The 24,220-nt window shown below is 39.1% G+C and overlaps 2 protein-coding genes across 2 annotated transcripts in view; one reads left to right on the top strand and one right to left on the bottom strand.

Moving 5' to 3' along the window:
* Nucleotides 1-789: 789 nt before the first annotated feature.
* HACL1 (2-hydroxyacyl-CoA lyase 1) lies at nt 790-24,046 on the bottom strand. The gene is made up of 17 exons (XM_080386460.1): nt 23,821-24,046; nt 22,720-22,824; nt 18,953-18,993; nt 17,621-17,701; nt 13,461-13,533; nt 12,860-12,937; nt 11,762-11,856; nt 11,247-11,359; nt 9,555-9,690; nt 8,300-8,405; nt 6,814-6,897; nt 6,416-6,517; nt 5,331-5,485; nt 3,778-3,936; nt 3,351-3,458; nt 2,566-2,752; nt 790-2,128 (listed from the first exon to the last, which is right to left on the bottom strand). Exons 1-17 carry the CDS (start codon nt 23,893-23,895, stop codon nt 2,096-2,098), a joined length of 1,731 nt encoding a protein of 576 aa, XP_080242586.1. The 5' UTR covers nt 23,896-24,046; the 3' UTR covers nt 790-2,095.
* BTD (biotinidase) overlaps nt 23,437-24,220 on the top strand; it is a 15,979-nt gene continuing 15,195 nt past the window's right edge. Inside the window, exon 1 of the mRNA XM_080386463.1 lies at nt 23,437-23,689. The gene's annotated coding sequence lies outside the window, so the exon portion shown is untranslated. The remainder of the gene's footprint in view (nt 23,690-24,220) is intronic.

The following is a 24,220-nucleotide window of genomic DNA, read 5'->3' as shown; positions in this document are numbered from 1 at the left end:
CAGGAACTAGACTAGTGATTGATGGAGGCCACCCATAACAGGTATAGCAAAATTTCAAATATTTTTTATTTACTTGAAAACCATGATATGAAATAGACTCAGAACTGTGTCTTATTTAAACACTAACAGGCATTTTCTTCTTCTTGAGTTTGGTGTCTTGAGCCTGTTTAATATCTTTAATTCTGTGCTCTGGCCTCAAAATTTCCAGTTGGCTAAGCCACATGGGTCAGCATTCCCGGACTTAAGACATCTGTAATTTTTTTGCCTCTTTCAATAAAATTAGGACATTTCAGAGATACCTTGTTTCTATCTCATCTCTGAAACTTTTCTTTCATATAGTTTCATCTGCCTAACACTCCTCTTAGATGCAACTCCATGGTGCAAAACATAGTACCAAGCAGGGAAGCTATATAAACAAAGTATTACAAATTCCACTCTCCTTAGTTTTATATGTGTATTGTGTACCCTCTCATCTCAAAAACCCTAATCATTACAACCCAAGAACTTCTATTATATCATGGTATTAGCCTATTTTAAAGCTATAAAGAAATACAGTGTTAATTCATTTTGGAGCTTTTTAAAAGCTCAATGAAATCCAAACTGATGTTATCAATTACATTATTGCCTCCTCACAGTTTCAAATTCTTTGCTTTCCATTTTTCAGGCATCTTGACTCATTAAAATGAGTTGTACATGTTATTGTGGTTATTCAACAACTTTTCTAAAAAGCCAACATAAGCTCTTTTCCAACAGCTGACACAAAACGCTGACATAATTCAAATACTCTCATTAAAGGAGAAACAGTAAGAAAATCACTTTTTATTAATTTTCAAATATAAACCAAGAATTTCTGCATTTGCTGATCCAATGCAAACTACATCCCCTGTGGTCAGTACCAGCATTAACTCTTACCGATATTTTACATCATCATAATGGATTGTATTTAGTCACTGCAGCATATTAAAATCAATTTCTGAGTTAACAAGGATGAAACAAAATTGGTGACAACATCCAGTGTTGTTCCACATTCCTTGCAGAGCACCTCAGAGAACATAGCAACTCTGCAGTCTCAGCAGCCTTACACTCATTCATGAGTTGCGTTCATTCCATGGATTTTATCTTTCTGCACTTCTCAGCCTCCTAAGGATATTACCTTTCTTGACTCAAGCATTCATAGTGCCACATGGCTGTTCCCACACAAATAAGTCGAGGTGCCTCTAGTCAGACTGCAGTACTCTCGCTTGTGTCAGATGCTATCTTTCTGCACAAGGGTGCAGAGATGTCCCTCTGCCTAGCAGTAACCCATGGCCTCATGCCAGACCCGGACTGAAGCGCAAGAACTAACATGCCAAGCTTTTTGCAACAAACCTAACTGCAGGCTAGGATCCCCTGTCAGCCCCGTCCTCTTCTTCCTTGGGTCAGCCGAGTGCCTTCCAAGAGTTAACTAGCACTTAATGTCAATGCAGTAACAGACAATAAAGCAATCAAAACCCAAATTAAGAGTCAGAATTTTCCCTTTTATATATGTAATAACAAAAAACCTCCCAGTGCATTTAAGAACAGATGTAAAGAAACCTGTAAAATTACAAAGCCACCTCAACCCTATGGGCTTCAATGCATGAGGCCGATCAGCACTTTTTCACAATAAGATGGTTTGTTTTGGTCATTATAGGACAAAGTCTCAAACAAGTAGCATGCTGGTGGTCAGTTAAAAATGAAGCTACTGTAATTCTAGACTGCCCAAGACCCTTATGCTTCAGTCAGCATAAAACCCTCAGCTTACTCCCTTTGTCCAGAACATCCACGTTTTTAATTCACAAATCTTGACAGGTATGACTGAGTAAAAGAAAAAGTATATCATTTTATCATCAGTGTTTTTGTATTATCTGCTAGAAGGCCTGGTATACATTCACATGTGTCTTTTTCATTTTACAATTAACCAATTTCAGCATTTAAAGATTCCTCTAACAGCGGTTCTAAAACCCCACTTTGTTCCAATCGTCATGTAAAATAGAGATGTACGAATTCCACTTCTGGAAATCAATTTAGTTTTGCTTAACGCACTTCCTTGCACCACCATTATCTTCATCTTCTACTACAGGTTAGAACGAGTCAGCCAGGGAAATTCCTGGAAGCAAAAAAAAACAAACAACAAACCAAATCCATAATAAAAATCATCAGAACGGACAAACAGTAAGAGGAACAGGATACAAATATGCATGAACTACCAGATGTAAGCCACAGGAAATAAAGACTGCTCAAAAATGTTTTGTCTCATTTTGTCGGGAATGAAAAGGAACAACCATAAATTCTGGAAACAGTCATTAAAGACACTATGCATTAATAATAGCCAATGCAAAAAAAAAAAACAACCAACCCAAACTAAACAAAAAGGAAAGCAGCTGGCACAGTGTAAAAGCACCTGTTCTCCTATCTTCCAAATCTAAAGACAATCTTTCTGCCTCACAACTGTCTCTGTCTTCTCTGCAGTTTGTGGTACTTCCTGAGGATTTCAGAGGCTTGCCTACATGAGGCTTGAAGAAAAAGAAAGGAAAACATACATACCTGTTTCTTTCTCTCAGACTGTGGATCAATCATTACATTTATAAGAGAAGGTGTTTGCTTGTCAGTCATGCTTGCTTTCAGAGCACTCTGCAATTCTTCTGGTGTTTTAACACAGTATCCTTTACCTCCAAAGGCAGACATAATTTCCTCATAGTGTGAATTTGGCAGGAGAGAAACAGGAGGTACGCTGTAACAAAATGGAAAACCTCTGATTAATGGCAGGGAAGAATTGCCAGACTGCCCAATTTAATTACTTCACGACTTATTTTAAAGTGTCAGATCATTACTGTGCTGGCCTGATGAAGTCTTCAGGGCTGGAAGAACTATGTTCCCTATACCACTTCAGCTATGTCTATAGAGTAGCATACTCATTTTCATCTTCTGGAGACATTCCTGAGCAAAGTTTTAGCCCCACTGTCTTGGTACAGAGATCTCAGCTCCAGAAGCAAAAGCCCAGTGCATACTCAGAACACAAGTTTTGGGTAATTTTGGAAACTGTCATGATTTTGGAGGTTAGCCCACTATGAACTCTATACTGTGTGGCCTGAACTGCTGCAGAAACCTGAAACAACTGACAGAATCCTCTCTCTGCTGTGAACAATAGTCTGAAATTAGGTTGCCTACTTGCTTTTGGTAACTGGTTCTTACTTCAATGAACTTAGCCTCGGAATAAGTTCACTTTATGAAAAATTTCAGTCTGGATCACAAAGCATTAGAAGTGAAGAGAAAGACCATTTTGGTTACTTCTTCCTTTAATTAACAGAACATACTTTGAAGTTGCTCACCATGTAGCAGGATCTCCAAACTTTAACGTCTCCTTCCAGGCATCTGCATCCAAACCAGTGTAAATTCCATTGTTGTTTACTACAATAATCAGGATTGGCAAGTTGTATCTACAAAAAGATGTATTGGAAGAATTCTGAAATACCTGTATCTTTCTGTAAGGTGTTAGAAGTGTTACTTTTCCTTAAAGGTACAATAAATTTAAAATAAAATAATCACTTCTGCTTGAAACACAATCTGCTCACCCCTGGTAACACATTATGTCAGAACAGCATGAAAAAAAAAAAACCAAAACACCCAGGCATATTTGTTGGCTTGTTTTTGTGTGCTTTTAAGAGCACCCCACCTAACAGCAGAGTCCTTGGCCTTCTAGTTACATTGATCCTGGCAATATATGGAGAGGGTCTCCCTGAGCAAAAAAACAGTTACCTGCAAACAGTCTCTACCTCCATCCCAGAAAATCCAAAAGCACTATCTCCTTCTATGCAGATGACTCGCTTTCCAGGTGTTCGGTCTTTAGCTACCATCGCAGCTGCTATAGCAAAACCCAGTCCGACTCCCATCGTTCCAAAAGTACCCGCATCAAGCCTAAAGGGGAGAATACAGAATTACTATCCCTTTATTTCTACTCAAACTTTTAAGTTAATCCGCGGTGACTTATCTTTACATTTGCCACATACTATTCAAACACTGTTTCATAAATAATTGCTATAAAGAGATACCAGATGTACACATTATTTATTCATTCAAACATCTGACAAGACTGCAAACGTTTTAAGTGATATAAACATACTGGAACTCAAAATTACAAACCCTTATACACTATATATATATATTCATGTATGCTTTTAGCTTGCATAGTAACAATATTTCAAAAACATTCAATTACTGTAGAGACAGGCAGACTGCATGAAATCTTTCTATATTTAAATCCTTAAAAATACAACTCAAAGTCTGAAAGCCATTGGTTAAATACTGCTGTTCAAATTTTAGTCTTCTGTTCAATTTTTGAAATCAAATTGGAAGCTGTAATTGAGTTTGATCATTTCAGTCAGAAGCACATAATCTAGTTCTTTATGTACTTTTGTATCCATTATTCTATGGTTAACTTTTCAAATTTGCTTTCAGATATGCACCATGCAATCTGAAAATAAAATCATTAACATTACTGTGCCCTTATTCTAAATAAGGGGGAAAAAATGCAAACTCTTCCCCCAACTTTACTAGAAGTACGGGTTTTTTTGGTTGTTTGGCTGGTTTTTGTTTACAAAGTACTATTTAGGTTCATTTAGGACTTTAGTGCTACCTTCACAAGAAGGTACAAGCTTCATAGCCAGATCAGAAGTTTCACCTCACCAGACAGAGCTCACTCTTTCCCCCATTCAAGAAACAATACTTAATTCCTACTTATATTAAAACTAGATTACACAACATGATTAAAGTGACATACCAACACTTTCAAACTTGAGTGCCTGCAGTTTAGGCACGCAGGTTTACATGAAAGTGTGCCCATTATATAACCTGACTTTGAAAATGAGTTTATTTTTCTTAAGTTTTCCCTGGTTTTAAGCGTGTTTCAAAGAAAAACCCTTCATAGGAGTTCTTTTCAACATGAGAATCCTAATGATTGTTTTTATTTTAAATTAATATTCGCCACAGACTCTGAGCGCAGAAATAAATATCTAGATCAGGGAATTAAACATGATGCTCTTTGGTTACTTGCCACAAAAGAGTGAGGAACTATCACCATTCTGTTGCACAGCACACAGACAAGTCGCAGAGTATTGTTAAAATTATGACAGGACACCAGTACGTGAGTGGAAAACTTTCCTTAATCCCTCTCCCAATATACTAAACTTTTTGTTTTTATTTAGAACCTTTAAAAAGGATTATGAAAATTCTGGACCATCATACTTCTCAGCTAAATGAAAATATTTATATATAGATCTAGCCTGTTGAGTCGGCAAAAGAAAGTACCACACCTTTGACGGGGATAGTAATTTGGAAGCATAGTTCGTCCAATGTCCATGGTGTTTGCTCCCTCACTTACTAAGATGCAGTCTTTGGGTATCAGTTCTCTGATGTGATGAAAAACCGTGTAATAATTCATAGGCAGTGATTTCTGTAATGCTAATGCCTTAAAAAGAAGAGATATTAGTAACTCCTATGGATAGAATTTAAATCAGGTGCAGAACTGAGACATGAAAATAACAACAATGGGGAAAAAAAAAGCACTCTGCTAGGTAAGGCTGAAGGATTTAGTCTTCCATGCACTACTTCAAGGTCACTCTTTCTGTATCTATTCTGGTGACACAATGTATTTATCAGAGGATCACTCAGCCCAGCAACCCTTGGATGGCCTATTATTGACATGAAGTTATTAAAATTCGGTTTAACCTCAGAGGCATGTGAAATTTTTCTGCACGTAGGTTTGACTATTGATAACTCCAAGTCAGCTGTCATCTGTGTGCTGGGAAGTAGTTCAAAAGAATGATCTGCCAGAATTAAATTCATTTTAGATCCCCATCTCGGAAACACGCATCTGAGCTTGCAGAATACGAGCTGCATCAAGTCAGGCATACGCCAAGCATCTGTGGTCTTTCAGCCTTCGTAGCTACTTGCTTTTAATACAAGAACATACTTCCACCAGCACTGCTAAATGGCATAATTACAGAAGAAAACTAAGAATGCATCTTTACATAAGCTAAGTTCCACGTGGAGTACCTGTCCGTTGCTTCAAAGACACTGCCCATAATACAGCAGCTCTGGCTGGGGTCTTCTACTACTGGCTTTAAGAACCTAACCCTGAAGTTCAATGCCTTCCGCACAGTTTGTATTTGTACAAAACGTAGAATACTTAACTTACAGTTAAATATTAAGACTTAACTTACAGTTTATAAGCCTGACAAGAGTAAGCCTGTACCAGAATGGTATACATTTTCAAAGTTTGGGTGACATGACTGTCAGAAGTAATTAAGGAGCTTTGATGTAGACCAGTGACAAAACTGACTATGCATCAGCGCCTCTTAAGGCAAGAAACCTCCTCTTTTCCTTAACACAACAATACCTTTGATCTTTCCTCATTCTTCATCATTTTTTCTCTTAGCTTCTTCCACCACTCTGTATTAGATGGATATTTCAATGGTCTTCTGCTGAATTCTTCTAAGAGCTGGAACAACATTGAAACGTTGCAGAGATTTATTTCAACGTATTTAAAAAAACGCCACAAGCATCAAGAATAACGTTATCAAGAAAGATCCCGGCACACTCTCACAGTAACACTAATCAGAATCTTTAAAATTTAGTTTGGGAACAGAGTGGAGACACTGCATGAATATGTATGCCTAGTTTTCCTTGAACGATTTTTTTCATTTTTTCCTTTTTTTTTTTTTAAACTAGTAACTTACATTATATAAATCAGAAGAAATTAAGGTCAAAACAGGAGAAGATCTGACATTACGTTACCTGCTTAGTCACGGCATTTATGTCACCCAATAAAATTGCAGCTGGCCTCACATTATTTCCCAGCTCTTCTGCACAAATATCAATCTATATTTCAAAAAGAAAGCAAGACCGTCGTTTACACAATGATATTGAAGGGATTTTTTTTTTTCTGTTCAAGTAAGGAACATTTGCTAACAACATCTTCACCCTTTTTTTGGCTGTACAGACAACTTCATCTGCCTTTCGTTGAAATGACATCAGGAAATCCTTTATTCAAAGCAAAATCCTACGGTACATACACTTTTTAATAAAAGTTCATATATACCCTTAAACTTGACTGTTTGCTTCTTTTAAGCTCTTGCAGACAGTACAGAACTTTATTAGAACGTTAAGGAGAAGAAGGTGTGATGTCAGTGATAATTATATGAGAACTAAAAATCTAGGCTTAGGTATATCCTTAAAGTCTATACATAACAGTCATTTTCTTACTGAGAAAAGTTTGTGTACGCTACTTGGCAGTAAGATTTTGGGTAGTATGAAGAAACTGGAAAGTAAATCATGACCACTGAAGAAACTTCTCCACTTCTTTTTATCAGTGTTGTATGAGACCTCTAAAGTTACATGGAATACTAACTTATGACCAGGTCACACAGACTACGAATTGAATTAGTATTTTAACACTAACCATTGACAGTAAAAAAAAAGTAATTTGTGAGACGAAAAAATATTTTTCATTAGATTGTTTAGAAAAAGGAAACATAAAAGAGGTATCATTTCATAAGTCAAAAGGAATTCTAGCTTTGACAAAAAAAATATCTATTTGATTCCTCTGGAAAAGATGCCAAGTTTGGAATACAAGACTATGTTCCAGATCACTGAAGGCAGGCCAGTCAGCACATTGAATCAACTACTACTATTCCACCACAGACTCCAAGGCAGGAGATTTTAAGGCCATAAAAAATGTAACAACTTGTCTTTCTAAGAGCTGGCAGATTGGCAAGTATATTAATTATTTACATAGCTTTTCTTCTTCTTATTAACATTTCTGAGTGACTGAGCTCTTGTAGTGACTGACTCTGGATCTGAAAGTAATTCTATTTCAAAAAAATCCAGCTGAGAGAGCAAACAGTATGAAAGGTTTTACAGCTTCAAGACAATTTGCTTTCAGTCATGAAAATTCCAGTTCTCCAAAGATCACAGGAGTATCGTGAGCCTAATCCTGTATTAGTCAGCTACATAGAATGTCTGCCCTCCTCATTACAGCAGCACCAAGTCCTTGATAGCTGGAGCAATGCTGTAACCATCTTTAGAAAAAATAAGGAAGTAAAAAAAAAATTAAATCAGAAGTATTTCTGGACAACTACCATAGCTACATGCACTGTACTGTGCTGCCCATAGGGCAGTATCTGCCACATGAAGTACACTACCAAAATAATTTACAATAATTGCTCTAGGCAACGCTAGAACACAAAGACTTACTTCAAGTCATAATCATTTTCCTGCTTACCTGAATAACCTTTACATCTTGTCGAAATCTTGGTGGAAGACCAAAATGCAAAATCCAATTCAACCTTGCACCAAGCAAGATTATTACATCAGCATGCTGTAATGCCCTAATAAAGGGAAAGAAGAGAATCAGGTAAGGAGGAATTATTATTAAATTTAATAGTTTTTTCAAAATCAGAAGTAATCCTAACCACCACAGAAACTCGTAGAATACACATATAATCCTTCCATCCTCTAAGCTGTTTGTTTAGCCTCAAAACCCTGTATCCTTTTACACAGCAAATCACCAAGCCATTCTTGAGCTTAGGAAATCAAGAAGAAAATTAATTACTACTTTCCTAACACACTGTGTTTGGGAAAGGAATCGTTACACTAGGAGACTAACAAGATGCTCTAATGATGCTGAAGCTAAAGCAAAACTCGCGGTGACACTGGCAACAGCGGGTACCAAAATTAAGATTGTTGTGGACCATTGAGTTTAGATCTTACTAATTTATTTTTCAGATGGGCAGACAACATTTGGTATATTCTTTTATTCTCCATTTTTCTTAACAGCATGCTTAACAATGATAAAGCTAAGATGCTCAACAACAGACAATATTTTAATCTCAAAAGTATATAAATGCTCCATCTGCAAGCTGACTCCGTGTGTATTCATACCTAGTAGGGTTCTTACGGTCCATTCATGTTAATTTTGCCAAAAGCAAAAAAAAAAAAAAAAGCTCTTATAAATTACTTTAAACATAATCTTTCTGTGTTGTTTAAAATACCTTATTTTCCATTTTAGATAAAGTACAATTTAGTGACACTGTATTGCAAACACCCCGCAGAAAGTTATCAAAACTTTAACTGCAACGTGTGCATCTTAAGCTTCTGTTTATTGTCAAAATAAAAAGCTAGTAGTTTGCCTAGTACACCAAGTTAAACGTTTAATATAAACTGTTTGCCAGTTTCATTTTATGTTATGAATGACATGCTAACAACACTGATACATCTACTTGCCATAGGTTTCTCAGTTACAGAATATTAGCTCTCAGATAAATGTATCTTCCCGGTCAGCATTCTAAGCATCATCAAAAATGATCCACCTACATCTGTTGTCCCTTTCTAAGCAAGATCTTCAGTGCTCTAAAATAAGGTGCAATAGGTGGTTGAAAAATTTTTGTTGTATGCATTTTGTCTTCCCAGGCATCTGTAGATCACAAATCCTAGTTGTTTCTCAGACATTAGCATTAGAAGCCTTGCTTTATATTTACGTTGATCTTGCTGCAGCTACACAATTTGGATGGTTATCAGGAACTACTCCTTTTGCCATTGGTGTAGGCAAAAAAGGCAGCCCACAAAGGTCCACCAGCCTTCTGATGTTGTTTTCAGCACGTGAATATGCAGCACCTGAATGAAATGGAAAAAGACTGCTTAATACTACAGAAACCTACCGTATTCACTTGAAAAACCTGATTACATTAGTGGCAGAAAAAATACTATTTCCCATTGTGAAAGCTGCCTGTTATTTTTCATTCTGGAGAACTCAAACCACAACATGGAAAACTACAGGTATCTGGGTTCAAATTTCTCATTTTGACAAAAAGCTTCTTTTTTTTTCTTTATTAAGACTTCAGCTGAATTATTTCTTCACAGAGCTATTTCTGTGAAGCTGGGCAGAGAAAAATAGGAAATTTTGTTTACCTAAAATCACAGTTTTGCATTGGTGGCTTGGTATTATGGAGTAGACTTCCGCAGCAGCAACTGGAGATGATCTTTGTGTTGTATAATGTAATTTTTCCTTGTCCCCTGCATGCCATCGTACCACATGCTCCGTAAGAATCTGCCCAAACAGGTCTACTATAAGATTAAGGTCACCCAGACAATCTAGAATAACCGACTGGTCCTTGTGCAATGACTTAAAGTCCTTGAGTCTTAAATCCTGAAGAATAAACTGTGTTTCTTCCAGAAATGCTGCTAACAACAATATATAGCAGGAAGTCCAGATACAGGTTTTGTTGATGTCAGCAATTAAGAATCTGCTTAACAAATGTATCTATGTATTTTTGATTTTTCTACCTTTCACTTTCAAGGAACACCCCTTTGTTCATGTCTATCAAGCCAGAGAGAAAAACAGAAAACCTCTCCTGATTTACCTTCTGTCTACTGTTTCATTACCTAATCAACGATAAGATCCATCTCATCTCAATCATTTCACTCCCTGATTAAACACAGAACCTCTCTCCAAGACACAGATTGTTTCCACATCTGCAGGAAAACAGCCTACGTGAAACAAGTCGGTTATTTCAAATCTGTTTCTAGTAGACCTGTATCTTCAACAGAAATGCCACTGCAGTGACCAACATTACTCAAGGAAGGACAAAATAAGTGAACCAGCACAGAGAATATTTATCCTCTATCTTTAGGGACACCACTATTTCAGGAATGAAATACACTGGCGGGGTACAGTGGGAAGTCTGTAAAACAGCAATAATAGCAACACCTGCTATGTTGGTTCCTGTCTCCACACAGCTAGGCTGGCACTTTCAGTCAGTCCAAATGGAAAAATGACCGGTTATTCTGATTCTTGCTACATATGCCAGATCATCAGATAGAGAATATCACTTCTGTATTCTAACAGAATTTGTGTGGAATTTGTAAGTGATTTGTAAGTGTAAGTAATAGCAGTTTGCTATTTTTTTGTACTCAAATTTATATTTTATCAATTGACTTTTCTCTTAAACTAGATGAAAAGAGAAAACAATTGCACAACAGAGTAAAAATATTGTAAAAACAGAGCAGATTTTAACATCAAATTTCAAAGAAGTTTGTGTTTTCTGGTCTTGTTTTGTTTGTTTTAATGGAGAGTGAGAAGGAGATGGGTAACGCTTATGGGGAAAAGAAACCACGTTGGTTGCTGCTCTTGTCGCAAACTTGTACAGTTCAAAGCTACATCAGTGTGCTACCTTTGCCAACGATTAGCAGAGGCTGCTTGGAAAGAGCAATGATAGACACTGCTCCAGATACAGCAGAGTGTTCAGCTGTGCTGATGGGAGGCTGCAGGCAGCATTCCACATACCTGGAAGTCAAACAAAACAAGAGACTCTTTAAAAAACTTCAAAACACGGAATGTTGAAAGATAAAACCTATTCATAAAAGCACAGTTGCTACACACCATATTACTCATAGCATTTATCAGAACAGGATGCATTTTTTAAAGCAGGCTTTGAAGTTTTTCTTGCATGTTTCTTTAATCTTACAGGTAGTGCTGTCCCAGAGATTTACAAAGTGCCATCATTTTATTACCATCATATAAATTAATTCCTTTTTGCACATCTCATTACAAGCTATGAACTGCCACGTTAAAATGGAATGTACATTTAGAGCCTGGATTCTCTTGTTTTAAGAAAAAATAGTAACTTAAACCCAAAATCTCTTTTATTCAGTGACTTGAAAAACAACGAATATAATCTTTACGCACTTGACAGAGCTCTTATTCACCTGAAGATTCACAAAATCCCCAGGTATGTCAATATAGCAAGAACCTGGACGACCATACATGCTGGTTCTTACCGCCTAGAAAACAGATAATCTCAGTTTTAACTTTGAATCTTTGAAAGCATTCAAAATCTTTGAAAATGTTTTTAAAATCTTTACATGTAAAAAACAAGAAAACTCTTCTGTAGGCAGAGAAGGAACTTGTTATTTCATATTGCTGAACCACAACAGGGAATGCTCCCATGAATTAATTTATACCCATAAAATAAAGTTTTGATAGCTATTTACATTTTCCCCTGTATGCCTGCTGAAACCTTTCAGTAGATGAACTGTATTAGACCATGAATTCTTTGTTTAATTTACAATGAGGCAACTACATTATCAGCTGTTGTGTTTGGAAATACTACGTTAAACTTTCATGCTGAATTCTATTTAAAGGAGCACAGACAGAGGAAAACCAAGACAACCAGTGCCTCCGTTTTCTATTACTTTTTATTCCAGCTCTGTTACAGGTAGATCCTCTGCTGAATTTGCACTTCTGGAAAGAGTATCAGCGTATGCAAATTTAGGCCGACATGGCTGAAGTATTGCTACAGCAGTAGCAAGAGACTTTTGTAATCCTTCCTGAAGCATTGAGATAAGGATGCGTTTTCTCACTCTCTCAAAAAATCCCTCCAAACTAACAAACTCAAACCACAAACACAACCATCTCCACTGCTCCCCCTCCAAATCTCCTTCATAGGAGAGTGGTAAAAGAGCTTATGTTTTTACATTTCTACTTATTACACCTCTCCCTAAAAGCATTTCTTTCACAAAAATGTTCGAGCTGACTGAAGCTAACAAAAAACACTGTAGGGATCAGTAAGGATCAGATTGGGCCAGAATCTATTCTTAACCTGTCCCATATCATTGTTTACAAGAAAAACCTCCCTGGTTGTTAATTTACTCAATCAACCACCACCTGTTATCTGCAAGATCAAACTATTTACAGTAAAAACCATACAAAAAATAAATCCTCAAAACTTACAAAGGAGGAGATAGTTACATGATGTTCTCTTGCTAATTTAGTATTTTTTCATACCTTTTCAATAACAGTAGGAATAGCTTCCAGGCTGCTTGGTCGGACAGACAGTTTGTTGTACAGCCTACCAGCTTCAACCTGATTAAGTCAATATAATGGTTATATGCATTTATCAAAGTTATTTTCTCATTTCCCCCTCATTTCAACAAGAATAAAATGGAAGAAATACCAAATTAAAAACAACAAGCTGACAACTCCCACACAGAAAAATACAGTTCCTGAGCTGGTGGAATCTGTCAAAGCCATACTCATTCCCCAGAGTGCTTAAGTATTTATTTTTTCCCCAGAAAGCGGTGCTTCTTGTCTTGGAAAGTTCATTTTGCCTTCTTCCATCTCAGAACAGACAGACAAAGGCAATTTATACCAGCTGAGAAGCAAAAACAGAGCATCAATTTTAACATGAGTATGGACAAAGACGTTCCAGGTAATCTGCTGTACTCTACACAGTGAGAATTTTAAACCAGTAGATGGAGCAAATCATCAGCTTTACAAGATCTGTCAGGAAACGTTAGGGTTTCGGCTTGTTTTTCCTACACTAGTGAAGAAATAACATCAATTACTTAATTCAAACCTTTCTGCAGAAAGTTGTATGTCTGTGTACCTGTGGGAATTCTTGGAAAGCTCCCATGGTTTCCTGATTTCTGTCGGAAGAGCCTCCAATAACAATCAAAGGCCTAGAAAAGTATATTAAAAAACAAAACATAACCAACCTTAAGCATACATATATTTTTTATAACTGCAATCACAATTGTAAACTCTCCTTACAGGCAAATCCTACTGCTCCCGAGATCTTGTGTGTACCTTCAGCATCCACAGATCCCAACAAGAACAGAAAGCGACCAGCACAATGCAGGAGTGGATTCCAAATATCAGCATGTTGGCTTGTACACTTCCTAGCAGATTTTGGGTCACTAGGTTTAGGACAGCCTGGCTGTACGAAGTGATCTGCATCTAGCATAAAAATTTTAAAGCCAAGTCATATTGCTAGCAATCTTCATTCAAGTTTGATAACATGGGTGACAATGTGGTTTGAAAGGACTGACAACAGCTGATCTAAAAAGCTTTTTTAAAAAGTACTGATTGATCTAAAGAGCATTAAGAAGTTTGTCTGTAAGAGGCATTGTAACATGCACAAACACTAGAACTAAGAAACACAGTAGGAAACAATATTTTCAGAAAGATTAGATTTTCTTTGTATACAATTTGGAACACAGCAGTTGTTAGCTGACTATCCAACAGCCCCTCTCCCTGCATTTGGGTTTTAATAAAAAACCTTGAAGACCAAAGAGATGAAAAATGAACATGCCTACAAGCACTCCTGTTCTTAAATTAGTTCACGGCTATGTGAGAAAGGCATACAAAATGAGCTGTACATTCCACAGGAGCACATTTTTATTATGATCGCCACAAAATACAATAAATTATTTTCCTACAGTGAATGAAAACTGGTCTTTTATTCGGTTTGTAGGTCAAACTCCTCAAAATGGTAAACGCCAAGTCAGTAAAAGAAAGCTGTCTTATTAATCTGCTCATTCATCCACACTAAACTGAAATATTAGGTCAACAGCTTTCTAGGCTTTTCCTCCTACACCATTTTTCTTCAGATACGGCCCTTCCTTTGACTGCATTTATCTATACAATATATTAAGATGAAACATTTACATTGTGCTGAATGCATAATCCTAGATCTGGGGATACACAAACGTCTAGATCCAAGCTTCAAAACCAGGCTGCTTCTCTGCCACAAATCAAAAATCTCAGTCATAATCCCCTGACACAGTGAGATGAGAACTTCAGGCTGTATTTTTTCTCTATGAAAAATCCTTATGGAAAAATGCATTTGGTGTATGCTCTAGGTATTTTATTCTGCTGATTCTCTCCCCTCAGCAAAATCATTAAGACTATCCATATATAATCAGTCTGTTTCACAGTGACAAACCCTGTGTTTCTATCACTTACATTTTTCAAATTTATTCAGATGTTCTATTAAAATTACTACTTCCCAATACTGAAATGTAATTAAGAAAATGCTCTGCTCCTAAGAAAGCCAATTCTGACAGCCGTATCTTGAAAAGATTTGGTTTGGCTTTTAACGTTTACATAATTGTAACCAGAAAGAAGTTCTTCCCCCAATGAAATCATTGTACTACTGTCACAATACTGCAGACATTTTAACAAGCAGCACTTATAAATTAAGTAAAAACCAAAAAGTGAGGCAGGAAGAACATTGACCACAGTGAAACTAACAAGAATAGAAAGCCTTATGGACTTGCAGGAGAAGAACTTTATAATAAACGGAAAAAAAATCCAACTGCAACTTCAGGTAAAGTGCACGGTATTTCACCACGCCACTGTATACTGAAATCTTACAAACTATCACAAACTCTATGTCGGAGTCTATTCTGATAGCCAAACTGCGATACAAAAACTCTTGCCCAGAACGAGGCAGGGCAGTAGGTGGCATTATGGTATGTTATTTTTAACGTGAAATATCAAAAGGTTTTACCCTTGGAGATGCAGTTTACCAAGGCCTCATTAGCTACCTAGTTGGCCAGATTTGTATGTCCATGAGCTCACTGTAACAAGCTTCCAGGGTCAACCAAGGGCTCTTCTACTCAGCCAACCTGTGCTCAGGCAATCAAATCTAAAAGCGTAATTGGTCGAAAATTGTGCTATCAGACTGCTTGGCTTTCTTCCAGTTGATACAGAAGAGGCTGCTTTCACCTGGAAGAGTCTGAAACAGAGCAGAATCAGAAGAATTGAGTTCTCCAGGCTCAAGGAGGACAACGCAGACTGAGCCTTAACAACTATCACTTAGTTATTTCGTCAGAACAAGCAGACTCAGCTCAACTATTAACTAACTCCTGTGGGAAACGAGCCAAAGCTCAGCCATTATAGCAGGGTAACAATGCCAGGTGTCACGTCATGGAATCACATGGCACCTGGGAGATACCCAGGAGGGCTCACCTTGCCCTACGAACAGGTCTCCTCATGCCACTTCCTTGCAGGAGATGGTATAGAGCACGAGACCTAACACCTTGCGGCCACAGAAAGGGGAAGACCTCTTTAATTTTCTGCTCCCAGTTGCATAATCCACTCCCCTCCCTTGTCTAGGAGCTTGACGCGCGGGAGTGAGCTCACTTAGATCACTTACCTCACATGATGTTATTTACTTATTTTTGCTGGGTTGGCTTTTTGCCAGCATGATGAACCGAACGCGATTTGTGGGTCAGACAAGTGCCGCAGCGGTCAAGAGGGCAAGCAGCAGGGCTAGGAGAACGGTGTGGAAATGTTATGGGCCTACGTCCCTTTTCACGGCAGACTGTATTAGAGCAGTGTAACCAAACCCCTCGAGGTGTTGTGTATTTTCACCTCCTTTCCTTCGCTTGGGCTGCTCCTGCTCTTCCCTTGCCATACTGCTTCTCCGTAGTGCCAGCCCAAGTATTCATGCTTGCGTCTAATGAAACAGGCTAGAAAGCTAATTAGTTTAACTCAACAGAAAATTCCCTGATCTTCTTCCCCAAAACCTAGCACCTTTTCTTACAGTGATCATGCCAGCCGAAAGTAAATGCGAAAGCATGTTTGGGATTCTCAAACACGCAATGGAGGTGCCTACTAATGAAGGAGCCAAAGAAAATTAGCTTGATTAGGCTAAATTCAGGGTTTGCGAATGCTTACTTCTCTCCTTGTGGCACATGGCAGGCAAAAAGCAAGCCTGTTGTGACCAATGAAAAAAAGCATTGGGCAAACCATGTGATTTGGTCAGTGAAAACCCATCTTCTCACTATACCGTCAAATCTTTTCCCAAACGAGGTAAGTCACTCCCTTCGCTGTTTGCCAGGAATACAGGTTTATGCAAGATCAAGTCAGTTTATCTCAGGCAAAAATAAGTTTGTGAGAAAACAAAAATGCCTCCTGCAAATCCATAAGCAAGTGCCATGAATGCTTCTTTCTTAAAACCAAATCCATGTTTAAATGCAAGGTTTTAAATTTTTTTTTTTTTTTTAATCTAAGGTCATATACGGACAGCACAAATGTAGTCAATAAGTCATTTTTAAAAAAATAATTTGAACATTTCAGATCTTTTTTCGAAGTGGCAGAGAGTTGATTTGTTAGCATTCCCATTATCAAGCTTCCCTTGACCATCAGCCACTGCTAATCTAGTGCTCCAGATGACACGTGCGTGGTATGACCAGAGCAGCTACCTGACATACCTCGCACAGCTTTTGGTGGCAGGCCAGCTAACGCTGCCACGTCCCATGGAAGGCTTGTGGGTGTAAATGTTATCACTCTGTACATCATTTAATGCAATACCTAATTACTGCTCTAAATGTCTGTGTGGGGAGCAAATACAAATATTAATAATGCAGTTGTCAATTTGTTCACGTATGAAACACAGTAATTCAAAGGCAACATTGATTTAAACTTAGAAAAAACCTCTGAAATTCTCCACAATCAATAAAGTATTACAGGCTGAATATTGACTTGTATGGATACAATTTTCAAATGTATCCATACAATCAGATATACTGATTTTCCAATATATGCATAACGAGTTAGGACAAAAAGAAAAATTTTATCCGTGAGCATATAAAAAATAGACCTAAATTACTTTTAGGGTTGATAAATGAAGAATTCCCTTCTCATTACCCACAACAAAGGACAAAAAAATCCTATACTAAATACTGTGGAGCTCAACATCTGCAACAAACAATAGCAAACAATTACTAGAATTTTAATGGCAAAATATAGTTACATTACCAGCAGTTCATGGTTGCATTTGCCATCCCACCAAGGGCATGTAAAAAACCTGGACCGGACACTACAAGACATACTCCTGGTCTAGGGTGGGGGGAGGGAAAAAAAAAAAAAAAAAAAAAAAAAAGGAGATAGAAAAGAAAAGTAAGCACAGGGCACTCAATAAATCACCAACAAAAATCAGTAAGATACTTAAATATAAAATATTAAAGTTCTCTCATGTCATCAAAATGCATGAACAACAAGGGATTTGTATGAAAGACTAAAGATAGACATGGGAATCAAAAATCATTTAGCTGCATCAACCCATTCGAAAAACTGAACAGCTGTCACATGCCACCTACACAGAGGTTGGCATACAGGCTGATCATAACACAGCTCCTTACTACTTTGATCACATTTACTCCCATCACCTAGCATTTATATGGAATTTGATAAGCCATTTACGCCTGCAGTTTTCTCAACCCCACTTTAGCACTAGGTATCAATGGAAGAAAGCTCACAAAGGAAGAAGTACATCTCATTCAACTCAAATTTTATTACAGTCGAATTCAGGCAGAGGCACTTGTTACTCCAGATAATGGGATAAAAATGATCATTCTTAACTACTGAGCATTTTTTACAGACTCTTTACGTATCAAAAGAAAAAAAAAAATCATTCAGCTTACTTCCAGAGGATTATTCAGAGGAAGAAAAGTTACAAAGCATAACACAGGTGTCATGCTTGCCAGGCAGAATAAGGAATGATCACCTGCACTTGTGAGCACGCAGACACCAGATGTTTACTTTAGAAAAGGGTCCATAGGATACCCAAGAAGTACCTCACAAGTCACAGGCCACAGAATACCTTCCAGCAACATGAAGAGCAAAATGGAGTAAAAGTGGAAAAGCCAGTATTTAAGTGTCAGGGGAAGCACAGGGGAGACAGCAAAGCACATGATCAGTTTCTCTATTGATAAGGTGTTTGTTGAACGATACACCCAGTGATGAGAACGTGGTTTCGCAGGTCCACCAAGTTGCAACAAACAGCGGCATGATTTCTGCCCCTCATACCAATGGTGTTAAGCTACTATTCAAATATTAAAAAGGAAAAAATAAAGTTATAAGATAGACAATATTATAAGAGTGTAAGCACCTCCTTGCTCCTGCCCTGAATCATAGCAACAGAAATATGGACACTGTTCTTGAAAGTTATTTTAAAATTCATGTTCCATTTTAACTGCCCTACATCTGCACACTAAAAACACCCAGCTCCAAAACAAAACACTCCTAGCTTCTGTTGAGTCTAACACAATTATAAATTATATTATTAATATTAGTAAATATGGAACATACCTGCTAGTCAAATATCCAACAGCAGATGCAGCATAACAGGCCTATGGAAAATACTGGCGTTAATTATACAATTATTGTTGTATATACATTTCATGCTATTTTGTACATAACTTTCAACCAAAATACTGAAAAATAAGCAGGTACAGATCTTTCCATGACTATCACAGCTTAAATTTAAGTAAAATCACCCCTTCGCCCTCCCCACACAAACAGAACAAAAAGAACACAAAGCATGTTCTTGAAGGTTTATGCAAAAATTCTCAAGACTCCTCTCCACACTTCAGACTTCTGTTGTTCCAGCATATTACATTAGGAATATCTGGGATTCAAGAAAGAAAAAACAACTGCATAAAAGAAAACCCCTAAAAATCAGGGAAGCAAAACGAATAGAACATAAACTTCTGCCTTCTGGACTAACACAGAAGAGGAATTTGCAAGAGAAAGGCAACAAACAGAAATCCAGCCATCACTGGAATGACTCATTGTATTCCAGAAATTATGCAAAACGTTGAAATCACACACTAGAGATTCATTAGAAAATTAGGAATTGCCTTTTCCAAGCTGAGCTGCTGAATTACTTCTCACTCCATTTCTGGTACCAGACAGCTTTAGATACCTTGTATATTTCAAAGAAAATTTGCAGTTTAAATAATTTTCACAAAAATAATGCCTACAACGTGTTAGCATAGCTTATCAGCAGTATTATTATGCAGCATGTCTTCCTGCTACTTCTGTAGCAACATTAAACATTCAGATATAAATTACAGCGAGTAACAAGTTGATATGCGATCCAGTAGAAACAGAAGCTAGTGTGGCGAGGCAAGAACTCCATCATACATGTGACATTGCCAACTCCCTCATATTCGCATGTTTTTGTCTTGAATTCAGCAAGTTCTAACACTTAATGGAAAAAAATAATAAAAAAAAATAAATGCAAAATTAAAGTAAGCTCCTGGCCTTATAGACTGACTCTTTCATTTTTAAATAGAGTTGAGATTATTATTAATTTTTTTTAGTTTTATTTGAGCACTATTGTGGTAAGAAGTGTAAGCAACACAAAAGCTCCTTCTAAAAGTTTACAAAGCTACTCAATATTTCCCTCAAACCTATCAGTGATTCTAGGTAACACAACTTGTTAGTAATCTCAGCTTAAATGCGTGAAAACACCAAGCTTTTACATGGAAGGAGAAACAGTCTTTAGCATCCTCATGCTCCTACAGATACAGACCAACTGAGAAAAAGCATGGAGCTTAGTAGAGGAAACCCTTATTTTCTTTGCAGTATTAAGACCGGGAATTGTTGACAAAGTAGTACATTGACAAGAAAAATCTCTTTCTGCTTTTCATATGCCTCTGACATAGAAAAGAAAAATACCACTAATGTTCAAGAATCAGATAACAACTTGATGACATATCCACGTGCAAAAGCTTAGAAATATTTGGAGTAGGTGTTACTAAAAATCTTGTTAATGGAGCTCAAAGCACAATGTTGAGTTTCCATGGCAATCATATTTTAGAACCGAGTGGCAAACTAAAGCAGCACATAGAATTTGGGTTCATGTACAGTCATTGCCATTAAAACCCTTACTCCTTCATTCCACAATGAAGCAACACGAACGAAAGCTATCTGTATTTAGAGGAGAGGAGATTGTAAATAATTTTGAAGGTATACTTAAAAGATTTTTTTGTGTGAAGAGTAAGAATGAAAACCCGTTTACTAATGAACCTTGCACCCTCACAACTAAAAAGTAAATAACAGCACTCATTATCTGTTAAGGTCGCACTGAGCAGCTGAACCCAGATCCTTACGTTCCTCAGAGAGGCAAGAAGGATGTAGGCATACAGAATGCCATTGTCCAGCAAATCCAGAATCAACATTAGGAAGAAACATAGGAAGCCCTGCTGCAGGCACTGAACCCAAAGCTCACAAGCCATGAGCGCTTGTGATTTGAACTGTAGCCAAAGCAGAAGCCTATTCTCCCCATACAACTACAAGCACACTAAGCAGGGTTTAATTATTCTGTTTTCAACTCAATAAGCAAACCGACACGACATAGCAAGGAAACAAGGGTTAAGCATTTTTGTGGCCGGTTAAAACAGTACTGCCATGCCTAGGAGCAGGTCTGAGACCCTTAAGTTAACTGTAGCTAATGCTCAATGTTCCAGGACTGGCTTGTAGGGCTTGTGATCAACTTACTAGGAGAACCTGCTTTGTGTGGTTTAACCCAAGCTGGCAACTAGAGTAGTACACAGCAGCTTCCTCCCTCACCCCGCCACCACCCCTGGTGGGACGGGGAGGAGAATCACAAAAAAACAAGGGAACCCCTGTGGGTTGAGATAAGCACAGTTTAATAATTGAAATGAAATATAACAACAATATAATAACAGTAATGAAAAGTGAGACAACAAAAAGAGAAATAAAACCCAAGACAGACAAATGATGCACAATAAAATTACTCACCACCTGCTGACCAATGCCCAGCCCATCCCCAGGCAGCAATTAGCACTTCCCAGCCAACTCCCCCCAATTTATAAACTCAGCACAATGTTTTATGATATGGAATATCCCTTTGGCCAGTTCAGGTCAGCTGTCCTGGCTCTGCTCCCTCCTGGCTTCTTGTGCAGCTCTCGCCGGCAGAGCATGTGAAACAGAAAAGTCCTTGACTTCAGAGTAAGCACGACTTAGCAACAACTGAAACATCACTGCGTTAACAATGTTATACACATACTAAATCCAGAACACAGCTCTGCACCAGCTACTAGGAAGAAAATTAACTCTAATCCAGCCCAAACCAGGACACTGCCGTATGAACCTGACCTTGGTACATGCTGTCTTTTGTTACCACATAGAACTTAAGCGTGGGCCTTGAAAATAAAGACGCAGTCTGAAAGCTACAATCCCAGAATAATAAACAATTTGCTAATGGACAATTACTAGTCACTGAAAAAGTGCAACTTTAAGATCTGGGAAGATACTTTTTTTGCTTTAGGTAAAGCAGCAATGGCTAAGCAAGGGGAAAAACTAACCCTCAAGAAATAATGCAACAGGGTAAGACGCCTGGCCTGGGAAAGCACCATCCAGCACCACACAGTCCATAGTCCAGGCATGGAGGCCAATGGATAAGAGCTGTTCAGAGACCAAAATATATTATAAAAAGATATCCACCTAAAGGGATGGAGAAAAAATATGCCCAGTTTGGCTCCAGCTTGCCCCTACTGAAGGGTTCTCAAGCCTGATTCCCTTGACAGCCAGCACCATCAGTGCTAACTACACTGCACCAGCTCCAGCATATTGTATACTCACGACTAACTTAAGATACGATTATCAAGAACAGATTGCCTTGAATATGCAGGGATAATTATTATTAAAGATTAAGAACTAATGACTAGCAGTGCGTGTTGCTGTTGAGTAACAATCTACCAAAGGGTTTTTTTGAAGTTTAAAACTGCCCCGGGTTATTGTTCTTCTAAACAATCACAGTAATCGCTAATTATCCAGGGATAGATACACAAAACACACGCCCCTATCAAGCTGGAAAAGGAAGGGGCATTTAAAAATGGAAGTGAGGGATGAAGGGCAAAAAGAAACACCCAACCCAATGCATCAGTGCTCTCTTACTCCAGAATGACCGTAACTGCTTCTCTACAGGTTCTTTAAAGGAACATTCACAGATCACACTCTTTCTAGTAAGAAAATGTATATTGGATTTAATTCCATTGTAAAACTGGTAAAAAAAAGGATTGTTCTTACTACAGATATATACTTACAGCTTGTTCATTTCTCATTCCTACATATTTTATTCCAACTGCTTGGGCTGCAATTGCGATTTCGGTGACTGGAATACCAACAATACCAAACATGTATTCAATATTCTAAAAAGACAAATATAGAGAAAAAATAAATCAGGATTTTTTTTTTCTCAAAAAGATAGCTTTAACAAGCACATGCCAAACACTGTCACACTAACTACACAAGCAATCTAAAAATAAATTGTCACAACATATGCATTCACAGGCCACTGTGGAAAGATGTAAAACTAGGTAGCATTTGCAGCTCAGTCCTCTGCAGTTGTGAGAGCACAGGGCTTTGGAGGCTTACAAGCAGTGCAACAGCAGTTCAGCCCAGCTCCTCAGTCAGCCTATGGTTAGTGCTTTTTACTGACCCCTTCTTACTTGGGATGTCTCCGCTACATTATTTTCCTGTTTCTCAGCGTGTCAGCTTTGCCTCTGAATATTCCTCATTAGCGTTTCATATTTTTACACTTTCATAGATCGTTAACATCAAAAAGGCACAAGAAACAACTAGGATGGTACGCCCAAAGAAAAGTACAGATAAAGAATATGCTTCTTCTTATTACAACAGAACTACGTTTTGTGTGTCACGGGCCAAACAAAGTCTTCCGTTCCGAGCAGTGTCAGCTCAGCACCATGCCCAGCTCGGAGACACGACACCGCTCTGCTAATTGCACAGAGCGGGAGCACACGGCGGCCGCGGGCACAGCCGCAGGGGGCGGCGGGCACCGCTCGCAGGTAGCGGAGCGGGGGTGCGCTCGGGAACCGGCAAGCTCACACGAGGGACGCAACGAGTGGCGGGGGGGCCTGCGGGGCCGCACCGCCCCCGGGCGGGGCCCGCTCACCGGGCTGCTGCGGCAGCACCTCCCTCCTTCCCACAGCGCCCCAGGGCCGGCCCTTCTCGCCCACTCTGCCAGCCCCCGGGAGAGCGGCAGCGGTGCGCAGGGTGAGTCCGGCCGCGCACACTCGCTTCTCGCCAGCCCCCGGCCCGGCCGCCCACCGCTGCCGGCGGGAACTGTCCCTGCCCGCTCGCCGTACGGAAGCTGCTCGCCGGTCCCCCCGCCCCCGCGCTCTTACTTGAGCCTTAAGGGATTCAGCGATGAGCTGGGCCCCGCTGACGGCCTCCCCCGCCGCACCGCTGCCGGAGGCCATCCCGGCTTCGCGCAGCCCGGAGCCGCCCCCCGGCGAGAAGGACGGAACCGGACCCCCGGCCAAGGTCGGCGCAGTTGACTGTCACGCTGCCCGGCCAATGAGACAGCAGAGGGGGCGGGCCCAAGGGCCGCGAATAGCCACCTCTGACCCCGCTGGCCCGCAGCGTGGGGACGAGGCCGAGAGCTGGGCTAGTCTCCTATTGGCTAGAGCGGGCACCCAATCAGAGGCCGGAAGGCGCCTGCCCTCTGCACGCAGCTGTAGGCCCGTGGCGGTGCCGAGCACGGAGCAGCCGCCAGAGGGCGGCGCGGCCTGGCCTGGCCTGGCG

This window comes from Falco punctatus, assembly GCF_963210335.1.
Source record: "Falco punctatus genome assembly, chromosome: 4".
NCBI classification, from domain to species: domain Eukaryota; kingdom Metazoa; phylum Chordata; class Aves; order Falconiformes; family Falconidae; genus Falco; species Falco punctatus.
The sequence above is the reverse complement of the archived record's forward strand: the minus strand, read 5'-3'. Positions and strand labels throughout refer to the sequence as shown.

Bases quoted from the DNA above. Each gene is read 5' to 3' on its own strand.
- HACL1 (XM_080386460.1), bottom strand. From the start codon at position 23,895: ATGGCCTCCGGCAGCGGTGCGGCGGGGGAGGCCGTCAGCGGGGCCCAG. The intron at 6,898-8,299 runs GTAAGCAGGAAA...TTTGAAATATAG, and splicing joins AAGATGTAAAGGTTATTCAG to ATTGATATTTGTGCAGAAGA. The intron at 5,486-6,415 runs GTATTGTTGTGT...CTTCTTTTTAAG, and splicing joins AGAATGAGGAAAGATCAAAG to GCATTAGCATTACAGAAATC.